The sequence below is a fragment of the Sphaeramia orbicularis genome, chromosome 20 (assembly GCF_902148855.1).
Source record: "Sphaeramia orbicularis chromosome 20, fSphaOr1.1, whole genome shotgun sequence".
Lineage (NCBI taxonomy): Eukaryota > Metazoa > Chordata > Actinopteri > Kurtiformes > Apogonidae > Sphaeramia > Sphaeramia orbicularis.
The window spans coordinates 17,801,448-17,825,754 of NC_043976.1; the positions used below are offsets into that span (position 1 = coordinate 17,801,448).

General features: G+C 35.4%; 1 protein-coding gene across 1 annotated transcript; it reads left to right on the forward strand.

Annotated features, from left to right (window-relative positions):
- The first annotated feature begins 1,637 nt into the window (after positions 1-1,637).
- LOC115411032 (carbonic anhydrase 1) lies at positions 1,638-12,831 on the forward strand. The gene is made up of 7 exons (XM_030122956.1): positions 1,638-1,807; positions 2,116-2,313; positions 7,990-8,108; positions 8,198-8,290; positions 8,377-8,439; positions 9,256-9,411; positions 11,200-12,831. Exons 1-7 carry the CDS (start codon positions 1,780-1,782, stop codon positions 11,317-11,319), a joined length of 777 nt encoding a protein of 258 aa, XP_029978816.1. The 5' UTR covers positions 1,638-1,779; the 3' UTR covers positions 11,320-12,831.
- The last annotated feature ends 11,476 nt before the right edge of the window (positions 12,832-24,307 follow it).

Consider the following 24,307-nt stretch of genomic DNA (forward strand, 5'->3'; position numbering starts at 1 on the left):
CTTCAAAAATTAAATGTATGGATATTTTTGTAACTCCACAGGAAAAAAAAAACTCAATCGCATTGTGTTTTTACATGCCTAAGGAGGAATAAAAACACTGAAGAAAAAAAATCTTGACTAAGGTTCTCTCAATTCATGCATGAAAGGGTTAATTTTAGAGGCAAAGAAACCTGTATTTACTGATATACTGTGTGAAAACTATGAAATCATTAAAAAAAAAAAAAAAAAAAAAAACAAAGCAAAACTGTTAATTACAGCATTTATAGTGATTTTTTTTATACTCAAGCATGTTACTGCAGATCAGGTTTATCTAAAACAGCAAAGTTACAGTAATGGTATGAACTGCAGTGTTGGGGACTATGCATAAGCGTCCACTGTGTTGGCTGATATGGAACTAAAACAATAAAATCCATGAATATATAAGAGAACACCTTTGAACAGATGTCCACTGTAGTGACCACTATGCATGAAAGGGTTAATTATAGTGTTTCAGAATAACCCCCAAATCCTGTTGTCTAAGAGTGCAGTGACCCAAAATGATTAAAATGTATGTAAATATATGTTGGATCCTGTAAGTAAGTGGAAATAGAGAGACAGACAGAGGGAGAGCGACAATGAGAGAGCAAGAGAGAGAGAGAGAGAGAGAGAGAGAGAGAGAGATACTGTGTGAAAACTATGAAATATTAATAAAAAAAAAAAACGATAATACAGATAATATGCAAAAACAAACAAACAAACAAAAAAAAAAAACAAAAAACAGTTAATTACAGCATTTATAGTGATTTTTTTATACTCAAGCATGTTACTGCAGATCAGGTTTATCTAAAACAGCAAAGTTACAGTAATGGTATGAATTGCAGTGTTGGGGGTTATGCATAAGTGTCCACTGTGTTGGCTGATATGGAACTATGCATGAAAGGGTTAATTATAGTGTTTCAGAATAACCCCCAAAATCCTGTTGTCTAAGAGTGCAGTGACCCAAAATGATTAAAATGTATGTAAATATATGTTGGATCCTGTAAGTAAGTGGAAATAGAGAGACAGACAGAGGGAGAGCGACAATGAGAGAGCAAGAGAGAGGGAGAGAGAGAGAGAGAGAGAGAGAGAGATACTGTGTGAAAACTATGAAATATTAATAAAAAAAAAAACGATAATACAGATAATATGCAAAAACAAACAAACAAACAAACAAACAAACAAAAACAGTTAATTACAGCATTTATAGTGATTTTTTTATACTCAAGCATGTTACTGCAGATCAGGTTTATCTAAAACAGCAAAGTTACAGTAATGGTATGAATTGCAGTGTTGGGGGTTATGCATAAGTGTCCACTGTGTTGGCTGATATGGAACTATGCATGAAAGGGTTAATTATAGTGTTTCAGAATAACCCCCAAAATCCTGTTGTCTAAGAGTGCAGTGACCCAAAATGATTAAAATGTATGTAAATATATGTTGGATCCTGTCAGTAAGTGGAAATAGAGAGACAGACAGAGGGAGAGCGACAATGAGAGAGCAAGAGAGAGAGAGAGAGAGAGAGAGAGATCCTCATTGATCCACAGTGTTGCAGCGTTGCGGCGCATCTAAACTCCTCCCGGTCACTGCGTGGACATCATGTGGCCAACACCAGCCTGAGCAGATAGACACACCGCTCCCACGGGGGGACCCTCGCCTATATAAGCTGTGCAGCTGTCAGGTGGAGGGCACTGCTTTGCGCAAAGGGGAAGACGCGCTTTAGGGGATTTCAGCTCCAGACACTCATAGATCCAAACTGTAACTATGTCTTGGGGATACGCAGCAAATAACGGTGAGGTTCTGCTTGCATATATAGAATATGCATATATAGAATGTGATGCACGGATGATTAGGAGAATGTTAGTAGGAACCAGTCATACCAGCAGGCATTGTGCGCTGAATGAAGTGGATGAAAACGGCGCATGCACGACTCACTGCAGAGATTTTTTTTTTAATCCAGTCCGATTGGATGCATGCGTTTTTTTTCCCCTTTTTTTTATTATTATTGCACGTTTTAAGCACATAGCACCATCAGTTGCGTAATTTGTCTAATTCCTCCAAATCCAAATAATCACAGTGGTCATGCTTGTGTCGTTTTAGGACCCGACAAATGGGCTGATAACTTCCCGATTGCCAACGGACCCCGGCAGTCTCCCATTGACATCATACCTGGCGAAGCATCATTCGACGGGGGGTTGAAGCCGCTCAGCCTGAAGTACGACCCCTCCACCTGCTTAGACATCCTCAACAACGGACATTCCTTCCAAGTGACCTTCGCAGATGACACCAACAGCTCAAGTTAGTCTGATATTAATATTTGATGAACAGTGCAACCGCAGGCTCAACATCCTCATCTGTTTTCAGTCAGAAATTGGCATGGTGATATTCATATTTATTAAGATTTTTGTCACGATTCCTTGTATTTCTGTGATGTTTCATATTATAAGGACGCGTCAGTATGCAGAGAATTATTATTAGGGTGTAGCTTTGCAAGATCAGACACAATGAAGGTGATTTACAGGATGCAGCAGCAAAATGTACAATGCAGCAGCACCCAGGTCTGCTGTGTTAACCCTTTATAGGACACTCTTCTTTACCCCTAAGTGGCAAAAAAAAAAAAAAAAAAAAAAAAAAAAAAAAAAAAAAAAAAAAATACAAGAAAAACACATGTAAGATTAGAGGACCGTGTATTTTAAAACATTTGAACATCACTTTATTTTTATCTTTATGTGTTATTGGAGGACATAACAAGACTATAACTTGTTATGTAGAAAATCAAGGTCAGTGAAGTTACCATATTTGGCTCCTTACTCGTAACTATCAAAAATAAATAAATAAATAAAAATACAAGAAGTAAATGCAAAAATAAAAAATAAAAAAAAAATACAAGAAAAACACATTTAAGATTATTACCTGTAAATATTTATATATATATATATATATATATATATATATATATATATATATATATATATATAATAATTAAATAAATACAAGAAGTAAATGTAAAAAAAATACAAAAAAAACATGTAAGATTATTACCTGTAACTATCAAAAAAAAAATTAAAAAAAATACAAGAAGTAAATGCAAAAAAAAATGCAAGAAAAACACATGTAAGATTAAAGGACCATGCATTTTAAAACATTAGAACATCACTTTATTTTAATCTTTATGTGTTATTGGAGGACATAACAAGACTATAACTTGTTATGTAGAAAATCAAGGTCAGTGAAGTTACCATATTTGGCTCCTTACTCGTAACTATCAAAAATAAATAAATAAATAAATAAATAAATAAATAAAAATACAAGAAGTAAATGCAAAAATAAAAAATAAAAAAAAAATACAAGAAAAACACATTTAAGATTATTACCTGTAAATATTTATATATATATATATATATATATATATATATATATATATATATATAAAATAATTAAATAAATACAAGAAGTAAATGTAAAAAAATACAAAAAAAACATGTAAGATTATTACCTGTAACTATCAAAAAAAAAATAAAAAAAAATACAAGAAGTAAATGCAAAAAAAAATGCAAGAAAAACACATGTAAGATTAAAGGACCATGCATTTTAAAACATTAGAACATCACTTTATTTTAATCTTTATGTGTTATTCGAGGACATAACAAGACTATAACTTGTTATGTAGAAAATCAAGGTCAATTAAGTTACCATATTTGGTTCCCTACCCGTAAGTGGCAAAAAAAACTAAAAAATTAAAAATTAAAAAAATGAAAATACAGGAAGTAAGAAGTAAATGTACAAAAATACAAGAAAAACACACGTAAGATCAAAGGACCATGTATTTTAAGACATTAGAACATCACTTTATTTTAATCTTTGTGTGTTATTGGAGGACATAAAGAGACTATTACTTGTTTTGTAGAAAATCAAGGTCAATGAAGTTACCAAATTTGGTTCCTTACCTGTAATTGGCAAAAAAATAAAAAATAAAAAAATTCAAGAAGAAAATGTAAAAAATACAAGAAAAACATCTGCAAGATTAAAGGACCATTTATTTTAAAACGTCAGAACATCACTTTATTTCAGTCTTTGTGTGTTATTGGAGGACATAACAAGACTATTACTTGTTATACAGAAAATCATGGTCAATGAAGTTACCAAATTTGGTTCCCTACCCATAAATGGCAAAAAAAAAAAATAATAATAATAATCAAGAAGTAAATGTAAAAAATACAAGAAAAACACATGTATGAATAAAGGACCATGCATTTTAAAACATTAGAACATCACTTTATTTTAATCTTTGTGTGTTATTGGAGGGCATAACAAGACTATTACTTGTTATGTAGAAATTCAAGGTCAATGAAGTTACCATATTTGGTTCTTTACCCCTAAGTGGTGGGAAAACAAAAAAAAAAAAGAATAAAAAGAAGTAAATGTAAAAAATACAAGAAAATACATGGAAGATTAAAGGACCATTTATTTTAAAATGTTAGAACATCACTTTATTTTAATCTTTGTGTGTAATTGGAGGCCATAACAAGACTATTACTTATGTAGGAAATGAAAGGCCAATGAAGTTACCATATTTGGTTCTTTACCCCTAATTGGCAAAAATAAATAAATAAATAAATAAATACAAGAAGTAAATGTAAAAATCCAAGAAAAAGACATATACGATTAAAGAACCATGCATTTTAAAACATTAGAACATCACTTTATTTTAATCTTTGTGTGTTATTTGAGGACATAACAAGACTATTACTTGTTATGTAGAAATTCAAGGTTAACGAAGTTACCATATTTGGTTCCTTACCCGTAACTATCAAAAAAATAAATAAATAAATAAAAATACAAGAGGTAAATATTAAAAAAACTACAAGAAAAACACATATAAGATTAAAGGACCATGTATTTTAAAACATTAGAACATTACTTTTCTAACATTAGACCAACATCAGTGCTGATCCAGACCCCTGTCCACATCCACATTCTCCCTTTGAACATCAGTCCTTACATTAGTACCATCACTTCATGGTACCTAACAAAGCAGGTACACTCACTGTTCATGCAGAGGTGGACCTTACAGACCCTGTAGACCACATTGGACCAGAGATTGTTGCCTCATTGTAACTGCTGCTGTCACTGTCTTGTAATGTAATGACCAAAAATAGGCACTTGCCTGATAACGGGTTAACCTAGAATTCAACCATATGCTAATAACATATTAATATCAGATGCATGAGTCGTGTGCCCCAGTTTCCTCACCGCCTACAGCAAGTGGCAACAAACATACCCCCTTATTTTTGCAGGATTTTGTATGATTTATGCATTTTTAGATTTCAGTGCTTGGTTTTTAAGAATGGAAATTCAGCTGCCAACACAATAGCTCGCTGAATAGGCCGAAGCAGTTCCATTCAAAAGACAAGCACAAAGATCTTAATTGAATTGGTAATGCAACCCCTGGTGAACCTTTCCCACGGTAACCTTTTTTCTGCAGGCAGGGAGGTCAAAAGCACAAGAAAACGAAGGTTACTCTTCAAACAGCCTGGTCGTGGTTAACTATTAATGCACCAAATTGGACACGGGAATGTGTTGTTGAGTCAAAGAAGCCTGATATCCTTCCTATTCCCTTCAATATTTCATACAGATTGCAGTGTTTTCCCCCTTGGATTTAGATTCCCAAGATGCAATTAGATTTTTTTTTTTTTTTCTCGAGGATTTTAAATGCTGATTGAAAATACAGATCAGTGTTATGTAACCAACACAATATGGATTAGTTTCTTACTGAAATGAAAAAAAACATGCAGCTAAGACTCAAAGATGAGCCTCTACGGGCCTTTTAGTTCCTCCTCGGTGTGCTTCACTGCATGTACTTATTTTCCATCAGGCCTTTTTACATAAGCTGGGTCAGCCCAAAACAAGTTCAGCTCCGTTTGCTTGTTATCATCATGCGTCATGTCTGTGCACAAGGGAATAGATGAGTATCACAGCTATATTTGCTGATCTGCGACGTAAAATAACTCCATTTAGTTCCACAAATTCTCAGATTAGTACGATAATATGAGCACCTCGGTACCATTTGAGGCCTCCTATGAGAAACAAATCTCCTGCGTCATGAAGAGAGTGTGTATGAGACAAACACAGCACCAGAAATAGAACAATAGAAGAGCAAATACAAGAACAATATACAGGATTATCTGCAACTGTTTCAGCTACTTTGTAACCTCTAAATAGATGCATTATGTAACACTGGAAGGAGGTTTGATGTTAACAATACCTGGACATCAACTCAGACTTGGTGCAAAACCTCCGTTTGACCAGGACTTACACAACAGGAACTGACTGTGCTTATATGAAGACGGATGTCTGCCACTGTGACACGTGTGTCTGTGTGTGTGTGTGTGCATGTGTGTGTGCGTGCATATGTGTATGTGTGTGCGCAAGCATGTGTGTGTTCACTCAAGTGTTATTCACAGTCGGTATTTGTCTGTCATAACCCATAAAGACCCAAACATCCACCAGCAACCAAAACCATCTGCTGATCTAAAATGTATAATACTTGTTGATCCACTAATCCTATCAGTACATGTAAATAATTGGTGTAAAATACGGTTTGTCATCTTTTCGTGGTCATCAGATATGACCCATTTGGACGTTCAGAGGCTCCATATTGAACATGGAAACACCGTCATCTTCTACAACACTTAAAACTGATAAAGTTTGATATGTAACCGCGGTTGCAGACACTTGTTTTATGTTCAGTTAAAGATGTATTTTACTGAAAAAGTCACGTTTTCTTCATTTTTTTTCTTTTTTTGTATAATAATAATAATAATAAAAATAACTGATTTTCCTTGGAAAAATGCCAAAATACAGAGGATTATTTGATAATAAATGGTGACAAATAACTTCAGAAATTTTAAATATAGAGAAGAAAACATGTACTGTTCTAAAATGTATAATACTTGTTGGACCACTAATCCTATCAATACATGTAATAATTGGTGTAAAATACGGTTTGTCATCTTTTCATGGTCATCAGATATGACCCATTTGGACGTTTAGAGGCTACATATTGAACATGGAAACACCGTCACCTTCTACAACACTTAAAACTGATAAAGTTTGATATGTAACCATGGTTGCAGGCACTTGTTTCATGTTCAGTTAAAGATATATTTTACTGAAAAAGTCAAATTTTCTTCAGTTTTTTTCTTTTTTTTTGTATAATAATAATAAAAATAACTGATTTTCCTTGGAAAAATGCAAAATACAAAGGATTATTTGATAGTAAATGGTGACAAATAACTTCAGAAATTTTAAATATAGAGAAAAAAACATGTACTGTTCTAAAATGTATAATAGTTGTTGAACCACTAATCCTATCAATACATGTAAATAATCGATGTAAAATGCCATTTTTCATCTTTTTGTGGTCATCAGATATGACCCATTTGGACGTTCAGAGGCTCCATAGTGAATGTGGAAACACCGTCATCTTCTACAGCACTAATTCGCCAGTAAAACCGGTGGAATCTGATAAGCAACCGCAGTCGCAGATACTTGTTTTATGTTCAGTTAAAAATGAATTTCACGGAAGAAGTCACGTTTTCTTCAGGGTTTTTTTTTTTTTATTATTTTTGTATAATAATCTTTTTATGAACATCTACTTGATCAGTACGTTAAATATTGGGAAAAAAAAAAACTTATTTTCACTGAAAATATGCTAAATACGGAGGGTTATATGATAATAAATGGTAACAAATCACTTCAAAAATTTTAAATATAGAGAAAAAAAATAATATGGGAACTACCACAGAAGTAGTACTGGGCTTTTATGGGTTTAGACAATCTGCATGTTCCATTTCGTAGATGTTTATAAGCTTCCTCTGTGTCATAACCATGTCCATCAAAGTCAGGGCAGCTATCTGAAGCTGCAGCAGTGCATGGGATGAACTGACTGCTTGTTGTGTTTTTGCGTTGCAGCTCTGACAGATGGACCGATCTCAGGGATCTACAGGCTCAAGCAGTTTCATTTCCACTGGGGGGCTTCTGATGACAAGGGCTCTGAACACACCGTGGCTGGGACCAAGTATCCTGCTGAGGTAAAGATGCCCTTTTATGATTCTGTGTAAAAACAGAACAGTACAGACATAATTTTCAGAGTTCTAAAAATTGAACAAATGCTTTCCAGCTTCATCTCGTGCATTGGAACACCAAATATCCAAGCTTTGGGGAGGCTGCGAGCCAGCCGGATGGACTCGCAGTAGTTGGAGTCTTCCTACAGGTCAGTAGCTGGTTTCTGTTTTACTATAATCAACATAACAATTGCTAACATGTTGACTCAGCTGACTGCATGTTGTTATTTTACAGATTGGCGACCACAATCCTAGCCTCCAGAAGGTTCTTGATGCCTTTGGTGCCATCAAGGCCAAAGTACGTATCCACATTTTGTTAAATTTGATTCATGTTACTAGGGATGGGAATCGAGAACCGGTTCTTTTTGAGAACCGGATCCCAGTAGCTCAATTCCTTGGAATCGTTTGCCTGCCTGCTTAATGATTCTGCTTATCGATTCCGCCTTCGTTGTGCATGCGCAATGACACTGGAACACTGTCAAAGCTTCCATGTCTTCAAAAGGGTGGAATCCCTCCAGTATGTTTAAACATTTGTCCACAGCATGTGATTCATTTGATCTGCGACTTAGCGGCGCTTGTGAATCTAGTCGTAGATTGAGCACCAGGCTGTCGTCCAGGCCCAGTTCTGGTTCCGGTGCGGGCAACAAATGTCGTACCCCCTCAAATACAAGTTTGCGAAGGTAGGGGAAAGGAAATGAGGTGCACAACAACGGGAGACAAGCCGAGTCGAACCCGTTCCGAGAAGTGGAAATGCGGCAATAGAGGAATTAGTAAAGCGTCTTTAGTTTCACTTTCACTGTACGCCGCCACCGCACCCCCCCCAAACGGGGCCCAGCATCATCTGTTATTATTTGTGTATACTGTATATCTCATATTTTCTGTGCAAAGATGGAAAATATAAAAGACAGTTAATGCAAACACACCCGTTTGTACTCTTTTATTCCCTCACCCAATGAGTATCGATAAGAGAATCGATAAGGAATCGGATCGATAAGCAAAATCGATAATGGAATCAGAATCGTTAAATTCTTATCGATTCCCATCCCTACATGTTACAGCATTTCACACACGTTATCTTGACTGTTGTGGTTGTTGCTCTGTGTGTTGTTTTCAGGGGAAGCAGACCTCTTTTCCAGGCTTCGACCCTGCTACCCTGCTCCCTGCCTGCTTAGATTACTGGACGTACGACGGCTCTCTGACCACACCCCCTCTGCTCGAGAGCGTCACCTGGATCGTGTGCAAGCAGCCAATCACTCTGACCTCTGAGCAGGTACAGTACAACAGCTCACACGAGTCCATTCAGTGATAGCACAGGGATTTATCTTGCACCTGTGTTGGATCCGTGCCCGTAGGCTAGAATATCCTCTCTGTTACTGCGGTGTAAATCAAGGGCTTAATTGTTGAGATTAGTTGTGCAGCTGAAATGAGAAGAACAAGCTTGTGTAATGGGAGAAAAGGCAATGCAGACACTTGGTAGAAGGACAAACATAGTCTTCTCACAGTTGCTGAGTATTACCACAGTACTTCTGAGTCACTATGTGGGGAGTTAGTCTGGTGCAAACAGGAAATGATCATCCCACACATGTGTCACATACTGCAGGCGAATAGACATAGATTCAGTAAAGGTGTAATTTCAGCCGCAACTAAATAAGCCCAGTAGATATCATACCTGCAAATGCAAAGTATTCATTTCCCTTTTTAAAATAAACCTAATCTTACATCAGCCATTAATATTTGACTTCTTACCACTCATTAGTCTGAACAAATGACCTCTATACTCAGGTTTGCCCTTGTGGCTGAAATGTTTTTACCATGTGAAAATTAACACCACCCAGTCAAATGTTTATTTCATGCTCTGAGTAGGTGTCTCAAGGGTAAACATGTAGAAGTGTGGACATAACCTTTAGACGTGGTGCCACATGAAGCTGGACCACCATATAATCACAAAGAACCCATTCATGCAGTTTATGTTATAAGACCTAATGCATGTAAGGAGTTTACTTTATGTTATCAGCTAATAATTCTTAGCCACACCCACATAATGTAATCAGTTTGTCCCGCGGTTGTACAGTTACACAGTGTGTACTCTACTAGGGTAGTATCCAGTGGTACATGTACCCCAAAATGTAGCACGCATACATTGACATAAATACTAAAAACTATTAAACTAATAGTTGTTTAAAGTGTAACAAACCTGTATAATAATAATAATAATAATAATAATAATAATAATAATAGAGTCATGCAGTGAGCTACAAGTAGTATAAATGCTAAGAAGTGGGTAACTAATAGGTTAAAATAGTTAATTTAATTTTTGATGTAAAATCTGGAACGACAAATAAAGTCTAAGTTAAAGTTAAATTTAGAAGCGGACATTAATAATATAATTAGCTAAATGTAGTGAGCTAGAACTAATGTGGATGTTGCAAGAGTTTAAACTACTAGCTAAACTGTTATTGCATAAGGTAACATAAATAATAATATAGATAGCTATATGTGTGAAAGAAAATGTAAATATATATATATATATATATATATATATATATATATATATATATAGCATAGTTTTGTTACTTACTACTACTATTATTTATTTATTTTTAATTTTTTTCATTACCATTTGCATGCACTTTACCCTGGTGCTGCCTTGACCAGTGCATTTCCCCACTGTGGGATCAATAAAGTTTAACTTAATCTAATCTAATCTAATCTAAAGATATACACATTTACAAAATATAGACTTATTAAACGTTACACTAATAAAAAGATTTATCGCTCATATTTGCAGAAATTAGCAGGTCAGTAAAGGATTATGTGACCTTATCTGACCGTGCTAATGCTAATGCACCGTAGTATTCTATTTATACAGAATCCATTCTATCCAGAGGCTGAAGTGAAGTAAAGCCTTCAGACATTATCCAGGGTTACTGACAGGGTCATTAGGGTATCGACAAGACAACTGCTCAGCTTAGAGTGACTCAGCCTGGACACTCCTCATGTATTTGATGAGTGACAATCACAGGAGGTCTCACTATAACAGCCTTCTCTCTTTTCACAGATGGCTAAATTCCGCTGTCTGCTCTTCTCCGCTGAGGGTGAGGCCGAGTGCTGCATGGTGGACAACTACCGCCCTCCCCAGCCCCTCAAGGGCCGCTCCGTCCGTGCTTCCTTCAAGTAATACCCCCCCCACCCCCACCACCCCACCACCACCCCCCTCGGCCCCACATGTGCCCTGTTGCCCTTTCCCTTCCCCCGTCCTTTAGTTGTGCACCCGCAGTTACCTCTCTTGCAGTGAGCTACAAAGCACACATATCTCTCTTTCTCTCAGTCAAAATTGAAAATAAATGAAATTCCTACGCCAGTTGCTTTTGAAGCTGGGCAGTCTTATTGTAAAATGGGGCACTTGCAGGATTTGCAGCTCGGTTTTTACAATAATATGCCAACAATGCCCTGTCTTTTTTTTTTTTTTTTTTTAAGACAAACACTTCACGGTGTCTGCAACACATTAACCAGATGTCAGTGTCTTTAGAGCCAGAACACTGGTGCATGTATTTCCTTTTTTGTACAATACAAAAAATATCATAAGAATGAAAAAAAAAAACGAAGAGGAATTATTTTCAAAATGGTGCTCTTGAGCCAGCAGGAAGCAGAACGCACAAGCTAGTTGTAGTAGGCAGGGGGAGGATGAAGCTACATCACCATCTGTGAAGGGGAAGGTGCGGATATAAAAAGCCGCCTGCGCAGACACAGGCCACATGCATGCACGCTGTCTGTCCGTCTGTCTGTAATCTCTGACTGACTGCCAGCCTCTGCATCACAGCAGCTTAATAAAACGTCGCAGCCGCCTCCATCACAACCGATTGACTCAGAAAATCCCCCTCTGGCTTTTACACACAAACAACATCACACGCGGTCCCATGCAGACGTGATGCCTATAGGCACTGACCTGCTTATTGATTTGGATCCAGTGTAAAGCAGCAAAGGTCATGTGGACAGCCCACTGCTTGTGCTGACTGCTGAACTCCATCACAGCAAAGGCTTACTTCTCTTTTTATTACAGCCTGTTGTGCAGATCTGTAATGTGTTTGTCATCCTCTGTCATGTGTTGTTATTAACATGGACTTCGTGTTTTAGCGTGACTGCTTATGCAAAATACGTCAGGAATGATGACTGAATTACGTTTTGTAACCAAAAGCTCCTTTGCATTTTTGATGCCCTGATAATATAGCAATAGAGGGAGGGATCCTCTTTTTCCAAATGAAATGTAATGTGTTGTTCTGAAATCCTCCCTGTGTGATGTGCTCATGCTTTAAACGCACAGTCGCTGGGTATGGGCGACGCCATTATGGCAAACGCACAAAGCCAAGGAAGAAATTACCCTGCCAAGAAAGCCAAGGAAGAAAAGAACCTGCCAACAGATAAGATTATAGCATCAGCCTAGTGTAAGACAATAATTAACAACAGACCATGTGAGCTTCCCTTCAGCTGTGGGACATCAGGACTTTGCTCTGTAAGCACTTCTGAAAAAAGTCTGACAAAATTGATGGATTTCCAGAAAGATTGTAATTAACACAGAAAAGAAAAATCGCCTTATGCCAGTCACTGTTTGGGCTGTCCAGGACTATGTCTTGTTGTTCTACTTTGGAAGTGAACGTTTTAGTAGTTAAATAAATCTATTTTATGACTTAAATGTGTCTGTGTTTTTGTTTGGTTCTTTCATTACAGCGCAATACATTTTGATTCTGTATCAGTTGGTGCATAAACGTTACATTTCCACCTCTATATTTTCTTTATTATCTGTCTTCTAAGACCCTTGGACCTTTTCTGTGGGCTGCAGTCAGCTCATCTTGCAGTAATGACTCCAGTTTCACTTTTTATCCTCTGGAACTTCACACTCAGCATTTTCACAAGCACTGACTCTAATATGGAAATATCATGCATTCTGTTCACTTTAAGGTTAATTTACTGTATCTTTGTTTTGCAAGAAAAAATAATTACCTTTAATGGTTATACAATTACATGTTAAGTTAGAATGCATTTGAATGATTAAAAAGACAGCATGTTGAATAAGGACAGAACTGACACACATTAGTATGTAGTAAGGTTGACAGGAAGGTGATGCTGACAGGAGACATTATCTAATCTCAGTAGGAGGAACCATCTTTATCATGGCTCCTTTAGCCTAAATGCATATCATGGTTTATATATTCATGAAGCCAACAATGTCATTTTAGGTAAAAAAAAAAAAAAAAAAAAAAAAAGTTGTAGAGTATGTAGACTGTTGGGTGTCAAACTCATTTTAGTTCCGAGCCACATTCAGCCCAATTTGATCTCAAATGGGCTGGACCAGTAAAAAAACAGCATAATAACCTAAAAATAACAACACACTTTTATCTATGTTTTAGTGCAATAAAAAAACAATACATTATGAAAATATTTACAAACTATCCTTTCACAAGAAAGTTGTGAATAATCTGAAAATAAAAACAAATTTTATAAGAAAAATAATATTTTAACAATATTGTGCCTCAACTTATCATATGTTCATGTGCATTACACACAATGTTACATAAACATTTGGTAACAGGTTGTATTGTTCAAGTTTTGGAGTTTGGAACTGAAATAAGAACAATTCCTCATTTGCCCAAGTCATCATTCTTCAAAAGAGCAAAAGTAGTCCAGTTGAAACTAAAAGAACTACCAAGAAAAATGGACTTGTCATTATTTATAGGTTATTATGCTATTACTTTATTTTAGATCATATTTGTTTGAATGCAGCGCCTAAACTAAAATCAGTTTGATGCCCTAGACCACAGGTGTCAAACATGCGGCCCGGGGGCCAAATCCAGCCCGCCAAAGGGTCCAATATGACCCGTGGGATGAATTTGTGAAGTACAAAAATTACACTCAAAAATTTAACAATCAATGGTGTCAAAATCATTTTAATTCACGTTCCACATACAGATGCATACAGACCAGTCAGAGCAGTAAAATATTATCATAATATCCTATAAATAATGACAACTGCAAATTTTCTCTTTGTTTTGGTGTAAAAAAGTAAAATTACATGAAAATGTTTACATTAACAAACTATACTTTTACCAAAAAATTTTAATAACCTGAACAAATATAAACAACCTGAAATGCCTTAAGAGCAGTAAATGCAATTTTACCAACATTCTGTTATTAAACGTTATGTGTATTTGTAGATCCACCATGACCTGTGAGTTATAATGTACACGTGTAAATGATAAACTAAGGCAGACTATTTTTGAAATCGCATTTATTTTTCTTAAGACATTTCAAGTTGTTCCTATTAGTCAGATTTTTAAGGACACTTTGTAGATGTAAACATTATCATAATTTAGTTGAACTTTTTTCACTGTTATCATTTACTGGTCCAGCCCACTTGAGATCATATTGGGCTGAATGCAGCCCCTGAACTAGAATGAGTTTGACACCCCTGCCCTAGACTGTTAATATTTTCAGTCTAATTGTTTCACCTCACAAATTTATCCTACCAGCCAGATTGGACCCTTTAGCGAGCTGGTTTTGGACCCCAGGCTAGGCTGTACGTTTGACTCCCATAATGGAGACTATATTTGGTTCAAAGTAAAGCTCTGCTAAGTAGCTGTAGTGTAAGTATCAAGTATGTAAAAGTATCATCAATATCTTATTTGTAATGAAAGTGTTTGGTTCACCAGCACTACAGAGGATTTAAAGGTGATCTGATTGTGCAGAAAAATGTAAGTGAGTGCATCTTACAGCAGCTTGAAACAGGCAGTGGGTAATGGGTGATCATCTATTTCTGTGTGTGGGACATCTCAGTCTTCTGATGATTTTAATCATCGGTGGCATTTCACCCACTGTGAGAAGTAAGCAGCGCTTCACTTCTCACCTCTATGAAAAACTCTTGACAGGAAGACGAGACTGATTTCTATCAACACAGTTTTTCCACCTCATCTGCTCGAGTATAAGTGTTACCATGTCATCTTTTTTCAGCTGGTCTTGACGTTCTTTGCAGGAAGGTGTATGAATTATATTTCATATTATATTTAAAACAAATACCAAATATAATTCATTTAAAAACAAAAGATATAAAGAATTGATTCTTGCAAGGTAATGACTATAAGGGCTGTTTGTTTTTGGATAATGTTGCATTGAGAAATGTACTGTACCAGTTGAAGAACATTGTTGAACTGCTGATGTGTGTATGAATGTACTGCCATGATCATACTGTTGTGCATAGTTCATGTACTGTATTATGTAGTATTTGTTGGTTGAATGATAAATAAAGAAAAACTTATTGTTTGATTCATGAATCAAGTTACTGATAAAGATGTAAGTATTTGATGTAAAAGTATTTGAGGGGTAGGATTAAATAAGTTTATGCTTCTTCCTACTCCTTTTCGACCATGCAAATGTAGACTTGTTTGTACTTGAGGACACATTCTGTTCATGGGTCAAAACACGGTATTTGAAATCTCTCTGACAGGACATTTTAGAGACAATTTGACTTATTAGTGTTGCTAAATGACCCACATTTTTACTTTTAAATTAGTTTTTGCTTTAGTTGGACCATAAGGGATTATCCAACACAAGGAGCTTCTTTATATTGAAATACGTAAATGTTGGGAAGGCAATCAGTTAAAGTTCACTCTCCGAAGGGACATTACTGTGTTTTGACCCTCATTTAAATGTTTTTTTTGTTTGTTTTATTTTGTTTCTTTGCATTAAATAAATACATACATACATACATACATACATACATACATACGTACATACGTACATACATACGTACATACGTACATACATACATACATACGTACATACGTACATACATACATACATACAGTACAGTACGGGCCAAAAGTTTGGACACACCTTCTCATTCTTTGCATTTTCTTTATTTTCATGACTATTTACATTGTAGATTCTCACTGAAGGCATCAAAACTATGAATGAACACATGTGGAATTATGTACTTAACAAAAAAGTGTGAAATAACTGAAAACATATCTTATATTCTAGTTTCTTCAAAGTAGCCACCCTTAGCTCTGATGACTGTTTTGCACACTCTTGGCATTCTCTTGATGAGCTTCCAGAGGTAGTCACCTGAAATGGTTTCCTAACAGTCTTGAAGAAGTTCCCACAGATGCTTAGCACTTGTTGGCCCTTTTGCCTTCACTCTGCGGTCCAGCTCTCCCCAAACTATCTCGATTGGGTTCAGGTCCGGTGAAATTTTCTAGACTGACTGACCTTCATTTCTTAAAGTAATGATGGCCACTCGTTTGTCTTTACTTAGCTGATTGGTTCTCGCCATAATATGCATTCTAACAGTTGTCCAATAGGGCTGTCAGCTGTGCATCAACCTGACTTCTGCACAACACAACTGATGGTCCCAACCCCATCAATAAGGCAAGAAATTCCACTAAGTAACCCTGACAAGGCACAGCTATGAAGTGAAAACCATTTCAGGTGACTACCTCTTGAAGCTCATCAAGAGAATGCCAAGGGTGTGCAAGGCAGTCATCAGAGCTAAGGGTGGCTACTTTGAAGAAACTAGAATATAAGAGATGTTTTCAGTTATTTCACACTTTTTTGTTAAGTACATAATTCCACATGTGTTCATTCATAGTTTTGATGCCTTCAGTGAGAATCTACAATGTAAATAGTCATGAAAATAAAGAAAATGCGAAGAATGAGAAGGTGTGTCCAAACTTTTGGCCTGTAATGTACATACATACATGCATACATACATACATACATACATACATACATATATAAATGTGTGTTGCGTACAGCACAGCACTCTGAATAGGACTGTATTTGTCCCCAGTGCATCATCATCATCAGTCCTTTGTCACCTCATATCCCAGAACATATCAATAAAAGCAGAGATATTGACTGGTGACATGTCTGACTAATAAAGTCAGAATCAATACCATGATAACTGCTACAGTCTGTTTGTTCATGTACCACAGAATCACCAGTAGCTGAACTGTGAGTAGGGATCCTAGTCATATTAACCCTTTCATGCACAAATTATGAGTACCTTAATCAAAAGTTTTTCCTGAGTGTTTTTATTCCTCTTTAGGCATGAAAAAACAATGTGATTGAAAATTAAAATAAAATAAAATAAAAATTAAAAAAAAAAAAGAAAATTCTTATGAACCTATTTTTCATGAAGTTGCAAAAATGTCCATTCAACTGGACACCACACGTTTCATTTTTGACGCACAGAAACATGTATTTACTGATAAATTGTGTGAAAACTATGGGGAGGGCTTGTGATTCTGGGGGTTTATGCTCAGGAGAGATCTACATAATGTTACCAATTCATGTCAGAAAAGATATGTAGTGTCTTAAAACTTTAATAAAGTTATGTGTAAAAAACAACAACAACAACAACAACAACAGCAACGAAAAGAACAACAAAATCCATGAATATACAAGAAAACAGCTGTAGAATAGCTGTCCACTGCAGTGACCAGTATACATGAAAGGGTTAACGGTACAAACAGAAATGAATAGATTTCCATCACATTCCCACATCAAACCAGTTAGAAACACATTAAACACTGAGCAAAACAAAAGTCAACCCACGCACCAGATAAAAAAAAAAAAAAAAAGTTTTGTTTTGACAAACCACAGATGTGTACAATGTCAACTTTTCTGAACCAAAAAAATACAGATCATATCATCTATGACGTTCAAATCTTAATTTCTCAGAAATGACATTCATAGTTAACATTTAACAGTGTTTTTGGTCTCCTTTATGCACCGATAGTACTTTGCAAAAGGGAGAGATACCAGGGTTTGGTTTAATGCAGAAAAACACATCCATGACAAGTTATTTAAACGTTCCAGACCCGAGAGCTTTTATTGCATAAACCAGGAAACTTACAGGTTTAATAGAAACAAAGCACAACTGCTATGAGGGCAAATAAAAAGTCATATTTTTGGCCAAATTGTGATATCTGCATAACTTTACTCTTCTAACACTGCTGCTTCACTTTGCATCATTAAATATGACCTGAAAAAATCCCCAAAAAAATAATTTGATTTTCTGTCTCCAAAAATATAGTCATAGTAACAGATAAAAAATCATATTTTACACATGTGGAAAAGCTACAACAGTCATCTTTATTTAGTTACTCCAACTCCTATATTTTATGATCTCTGTCAGATGAGTGTTTGTGTAAAGTTTAACCCATAAAGACCCAAACAACCTCCACCGACCAAGAACATCTACTGATCTAAAATGTTTAATACATGTTGAGCCACTAATCCTATCAAACCATGTAAATAATTCATGTAAAATGCAGTTTTTCATCTTTTCATGGTCATCAGATATGACCCATTTGGATGTTCAGAGGCTCCGTAGTTACCGTGGAAACACAATCTTCTACAACATTGATTCACCAGTAAAACCCATGGAGTTGGATCAGTGACAGTGGATGGAAACACTTGGTTTATGTTCAGTTATTGAGATATTTTACTGAAAGAGTCACTTTTTCCTACAGTTTTTTTTCTATTTCTAATATAATACCCCTGAACTTTAATCTGAGCTTTTATGAACATCTACATAATCAGTAAATTAAATATAGTGAAATACCTGATTTTCACTGAAAAAGAGCAAAATACAGAGAATAATGTCATAACAAACGGTGCTAAATCATTTAAGAAAGGTTAACTAGAGAGAAAAATTAATTTGCGAACTACCACAAATGTAGCTCTGGGTCTTTATGGGTTAAGATGTAAGATTAACTCTTTTGTATATAGGTGCCATAATGCGTCAGTAGGTGATGTAGGGCATGTCATACATTTTTTATTTAAAATATACAAAGTCTGATCATGCATTTGATCATTTAAACTGCTATTAATATAATATCTGAAAGAGGAAAAGTCCTTTATGAAGTGAGTTGCATAATCCAGACGTGTGTCGTGCCTCTTTTATATATCATGGGTGTGATTGTAAGGATCTATTCAAAGGACGCATATCAAACCTTTCACCTCAATGGACATTTTAGGGAACTGACACAGTATTAACTCTTAAAGACCCAGTGTTACTTTTGTGGCAGTTCTAAAATGATTTTCACTCTAGATTTTTCCTTTCTTAGATGATTTATCACCTTATATTATCATATTATCCTCTGAATTTTGCGCTGTTTTCAGTGAAAATCACATATTTTCCTGTATTTAATTTACTGTTCATGTAGATCATAGGCATTAAACATGCGGCCCGGGGGCCAAATCCGGCCCACCAAAGGCCCCAGTTTGGCCCTTGGGATGAAGTTGTGAAATGCAAAAATTACACTGAAGAAATTAACAATCGTTTTAGTTCAGGTTCCACATTCAGACCAATATGATCTAAAGTGAGTCAGACCAGTAAAATACTATCATAAGAACCTATAAATACTCACAACTTCAAATTTCTCTCTTAGTAAATGTAAATATTTTCATGTATTTACACTAAAACAAAGTATAATTTCACAAAAAATGTGAATAACCTGAACAAATATGAACAACCTGAAATGTTTCAAGAGAAGTAAGTAGAATTTTAACAATATTCTGCCTGATATTAAATGTTTTGTGTATTTGTAGATCCACTGTGATCTGTAAGTTAAAATAAACATGTGTAAATGATAAACTGAGGCATAATATTGTTAAAATTACACTTTTTTTTCCATTTTGTTCATGTTATTCACATTGTTTGAAAGGATAGTTTGTGGATGTAAACATTTTCATTGTTTAATTTTACTTTTTACAATCTAAAACAGAGAAAATTTTAGAGTTGACATTATTTATAAATAATTATGTTATTATTTTACTGGTTCGGCCCACTTTAAATCAAATTTAGCTGAATGTGGCCCCTGAACTAAAATGAGTTTGACACCCCTGATGTAGATGTTCATAAAAGCTCAGATTATAGTTGATGGTTATTATATCAGAAACAGAGAAAAAGTGGCTTTTTCAGCAAAATATATCATTAACTGAACATAAACCAAGTGTCTTCACCCACTGTCATTGATCCAACTCCACGGGTTTTACTGGTGAATCAATGTTGTAGAAGATGACTGTGTTTCCACGTTCACCAAGGAGCATACTTAGTAAGTTATATGTTAATTAAAATCTCAATATGCTTTACTCTGTAGATGTTCATTAAAGCTCAGATTAAAGTTGATTGTTATACAGGGTTCCTACAGATTTACAAGTTAAATTTAAGATGTTTTAAGACTTTTTAAGACTACTTAGAACAGAATTTAATGCCCATTTCACAGCCTATTTCATGGCCATACTGGCAAAAAATTTGTGACTCCTAGAATTTTATTTACTCCACCTGGATTCCAAGTCATTTCTCACCGGGGGCTGCAAAGTTAGCGATAATTGGTTCCTAATTTCAGTATAAATTGTCAGGTTGGAACGGGTGGAACTGAGTAGAACAACAATACTTTCTTTGCAGCTTGAACATTTAACAGACACATTTAAACACATTTATGGCAACATAACTTAAGACCTACCATATCAATTTTGATACCTTTTAAAGACTTTTTAAAGTTTTTCAAGACTTTTAAGACTTTTTAAGACCCTGCAGGAACCCTGGTTATAGTATCAGAAAGAGAGAAAACTGACAAAAAAGTTACTTTAATATTTCATCAACCAAGGATAAAAACCAAGTGTGTCCATACAGTGTCATTGATCCAACTCTATGGGTTTTACTGGTGAATCAGTACTGTAGAAAATGGTGTTTCCACGTTCACTACGGAGCCTCTGAATGTCTAAAATGGGTTATATCTGATGACCATGAAAAGATGACAAACTGCATTTTACTCCCATTATTTACATGTATTGATAGGATTAATGGATCGACAGGTTTTAAACATTTTTGAGCAGTAAATGGTTTTGGTCACCAGTTGCCTTTTGGGTCTTTATGGGTTAAAAATGGCAGGTGAAAAATAGTGGAATGAGTGGAAAATGGCCACTGTGTGACTATAGCAAGGTTATTTATCGTTAACGAAAACTAACAAAATGACGAAAACTAGAATTGTAAAAACATTTTCGTTAACGGAAATAAATAAAAACTATAATTAAAAGAAAAAAACGATAACTAACTGAAACTGTATTGTGTGCTTACAAAACTAACTAAAACAGATAAAAAAATTATGCATAAAATTCCCTTTGTTTTCATCTTTTGTCAATGTTGGATTGACATGAAAGCGATTTATTTCGCTCTGGCAATTTTATCTAGCGGCACCATACGATACTTCCCAGTCCGTCACTTTTCGTCACTTCTGGTCCCCACTCTACCTGGAAACATGGAGACTAAAGTTGGGAGAAAGCAGCAGAGTCCTGTATGAGATTTATTTGAATGCGATGGAGAAGAATATAAAAGATACGACAAAACTAAAATTAATACTACAACTAAACTAAAACTAAGCATTTAGAAAAAAATGAAAACTAATTTAAAAACTACCCAACCTGCTCTAAAAACGAATTAAAACTAACAGAATTAGAGAAAAAAAGTCAAAACTAAATAAAACTAAACTATAATGAAAAATCCAAAACTATTATAACCTTGGACTATAGTTTATTGAGAAATGAAAATTTACAATGAGGAAAAAAAAAAAAAAAACACTCTTACACACTTATGATTATTTGTGATTTACACACCTGGCAGTTGTGTTTCTTGCAAAGTTCCTTTCCTTTATAGTTGAAGTTGAGTAGAAGCTGCTGGTCACATGTTTTGTCTGTATGATCTCTTAGAAAACCCAATACTTTGAAGTGGTTCCCTAATGTTTTAGATTATGATCTTGGTTTAAACTGATCTAAAAGCGTGATCAGATCATTTTCTATGGCTTTTAACAGCGTCGACTGATAACCTTCATTGTGTCGGCCCATGCCATCAGTTCAGCTTCTTGTGTCCATTTGAACTCAGCGCTGCCTTAGTAGCATGTCTTTTCTTTTCATCTCGCTTCGTGTTGTGACAGCTGCTGAGAGGAAACATCCAGCTGGGTACCATCATGTAACACACATTTAACTGCACTTATTTGCACTTATTTGTTTTGTCTCCAACACATGCCTCCGGTTAGTTTGTCCTGTCAAGGTCATAAACGTCAATGTCGTCAAAGATTTCCATTAGTTACACCGGCCTGACAGCGTGAATGATGGGATGGTGGCACTTTGTTTTCTCATGGATTTTTTTTTTTTTTTTTTGCTTGGCAAACAAACAAGTAATTCTTTATGGTCAGCGCATAACAGATTAGACACACATCATGGACAGCGAGACACACTATTAAAGCGCTAGCGTAGCATAAAAATAAGAGCTACTGCCTGTTGAACTACACTGTAAAATAGAACTGTTGCGCTAACATATTATTCTGCGTTAGAACAACAACTGACTACTTGACCTGTGATAACACAAAAATACAAGTTAAAAGTGTCACAAATGTTAACTTGAAAATCCTTGTCGAACTAGTTCAGTAAATTCTGTCGACAGTTCAGGAGAGTGGGCGGAGTTAAGCCCTGCCAAATGCATTACAGACAGTTGGCAGGTGACTTTTCCAGTTGTGAACTTATTGTCGCTCTTTTGCACCTTTTTTCAAAGCGTGGAATACATTTTGCATTTATTTTTCAAGAAAGCACCTCAACTGTATGAACTTCCATTGTTTGAAATGATGGAAGCAAAAAAGATTAGGAACTTTGTATTTTTTTTTTTACTGAAATTGCAGCAGCTGAACTATAATAATAATAATAATAATAATAATAATAATAATAATAATAATAATAATAAATTATTATTATTATTAGTAGTAGTAGTAGTAGTAGTAGTAGCAGTAGTAGTAGTACTAGTAGGATTATTAAATGATTTAAATTATTTGAAAAAAATTAAACACAACAAGAAATAATGTTGCGTTCCAGGCAACCCATAACTCATGTTTTTCCAACCTTCTACCAATGAAAATGCACTGGAATGTCAGTCAAACCTGTGACTTCCCACCTGTTAACTCATACTAAATCCACGTACTCCCAGTTTTGAGCTCTGACGTCACGCAGCCCGTGAATTAACAACTGGATGGATGTGGTGTTTATGCAAATTGTTTATTAAAACAAGGTATTGCTCTGACGTAATTTATCCACAAATGTTTTGCATAACCAGCAGCTACTCTAGTGTTAGCTAGTTTTCAGTCCACTGAGGACAAGAATAAATTAATACCAAATACGAACCCAAACATACAAATAACATAACGTAAAAGGTATAAAGGCTTCTCTTGCCTTATGCACCGTTTTGACTCTTCTGTTTCCCTCAAATAAGCAAAGAACGAGTACCTTTGGTGATTGTAAATGAACATAAGCTCTGTACAGTCCACCATGCTAGTTTGTTTACATCCAACTACCACAATTTCTTGCACTCAGGCAGTTTGGTGTGACCTGCCTGGAACGTTACAAAGTCGTGAGTTGTGGTTTGAAGATGTGACTTACGGGCTCCAAAACCTGCCTGGAACGCAACATAAAGGTAGAAGATTCTGCTCTGCAGTCAGTCAAGACATGGTGGTTTAGTAGTAAGTACAGTTTCCTCATAAGAAGAAGGCCCCTCATTTAAGTCCGGCATCAGCCAAACCAACCAAACTACACAATCATATTTTTAATTCACCTGAATTAAATTAAGTTCAAACAACTACCCCAAGAGTTCAAGTAACTAACAAATCTTTGTCCAAAAGACAAAAGCAGAGGTAAAAGCAAGAGCAAAAGCAAGGGATATTTAATTGAGACAACATGATGTATGTTTGGGGAACATGTGTTTGTTCATTTGATACAACATTTTAAGGCAGCCCTATCACTGAAGTTCACACAAGATAGATAGATAGATAGATAGATAGATAGATAGATAGATAGATAGATAGATAGATAGATAGATAGATAGATAGATAGATAGATAGATAGATAGATAGATAGATAGATAGATACTTTATTCATCCCATAGGGAAATTGACTTTTTTTGGATAAGTTCTTTTTAAGTTAAAACAAGAGAACTGAGTTTAAGTTGAACAAAAGACAAGTTCTTTTTAAGTTGAAACAACAACTTTCCATTTTACAGTGTACTGACTATCCCAGTCAGAATCAATACCAAATAACGTCATACAACAGTTTGTTTAGCGTCCCAT

Excerpts from the sequence above, each read along its gene's own strand:
- LOC115411032 (XM_030122956.1), top strand. The coding sequence starts at position 1,780 with ATGTCTTGGGGATACGCAGCAAATAACG. Across the intron at positions 8,440-9,255 it reads TTGGTGCCATCAAGGCCAAA|GGGAAGCAGACCTCTTTTCC; the intron begins GTACGTATCCAC and ends TGTTGTTTTCAG. Across the intron at positions 9,412-11,199 it reads TCACTCTGACCTCTGAGCAG|ATGGCTAAATTCCGCTGTCT; the intron begins GTACAGTACAAC and ends CTCTTTTCACAG.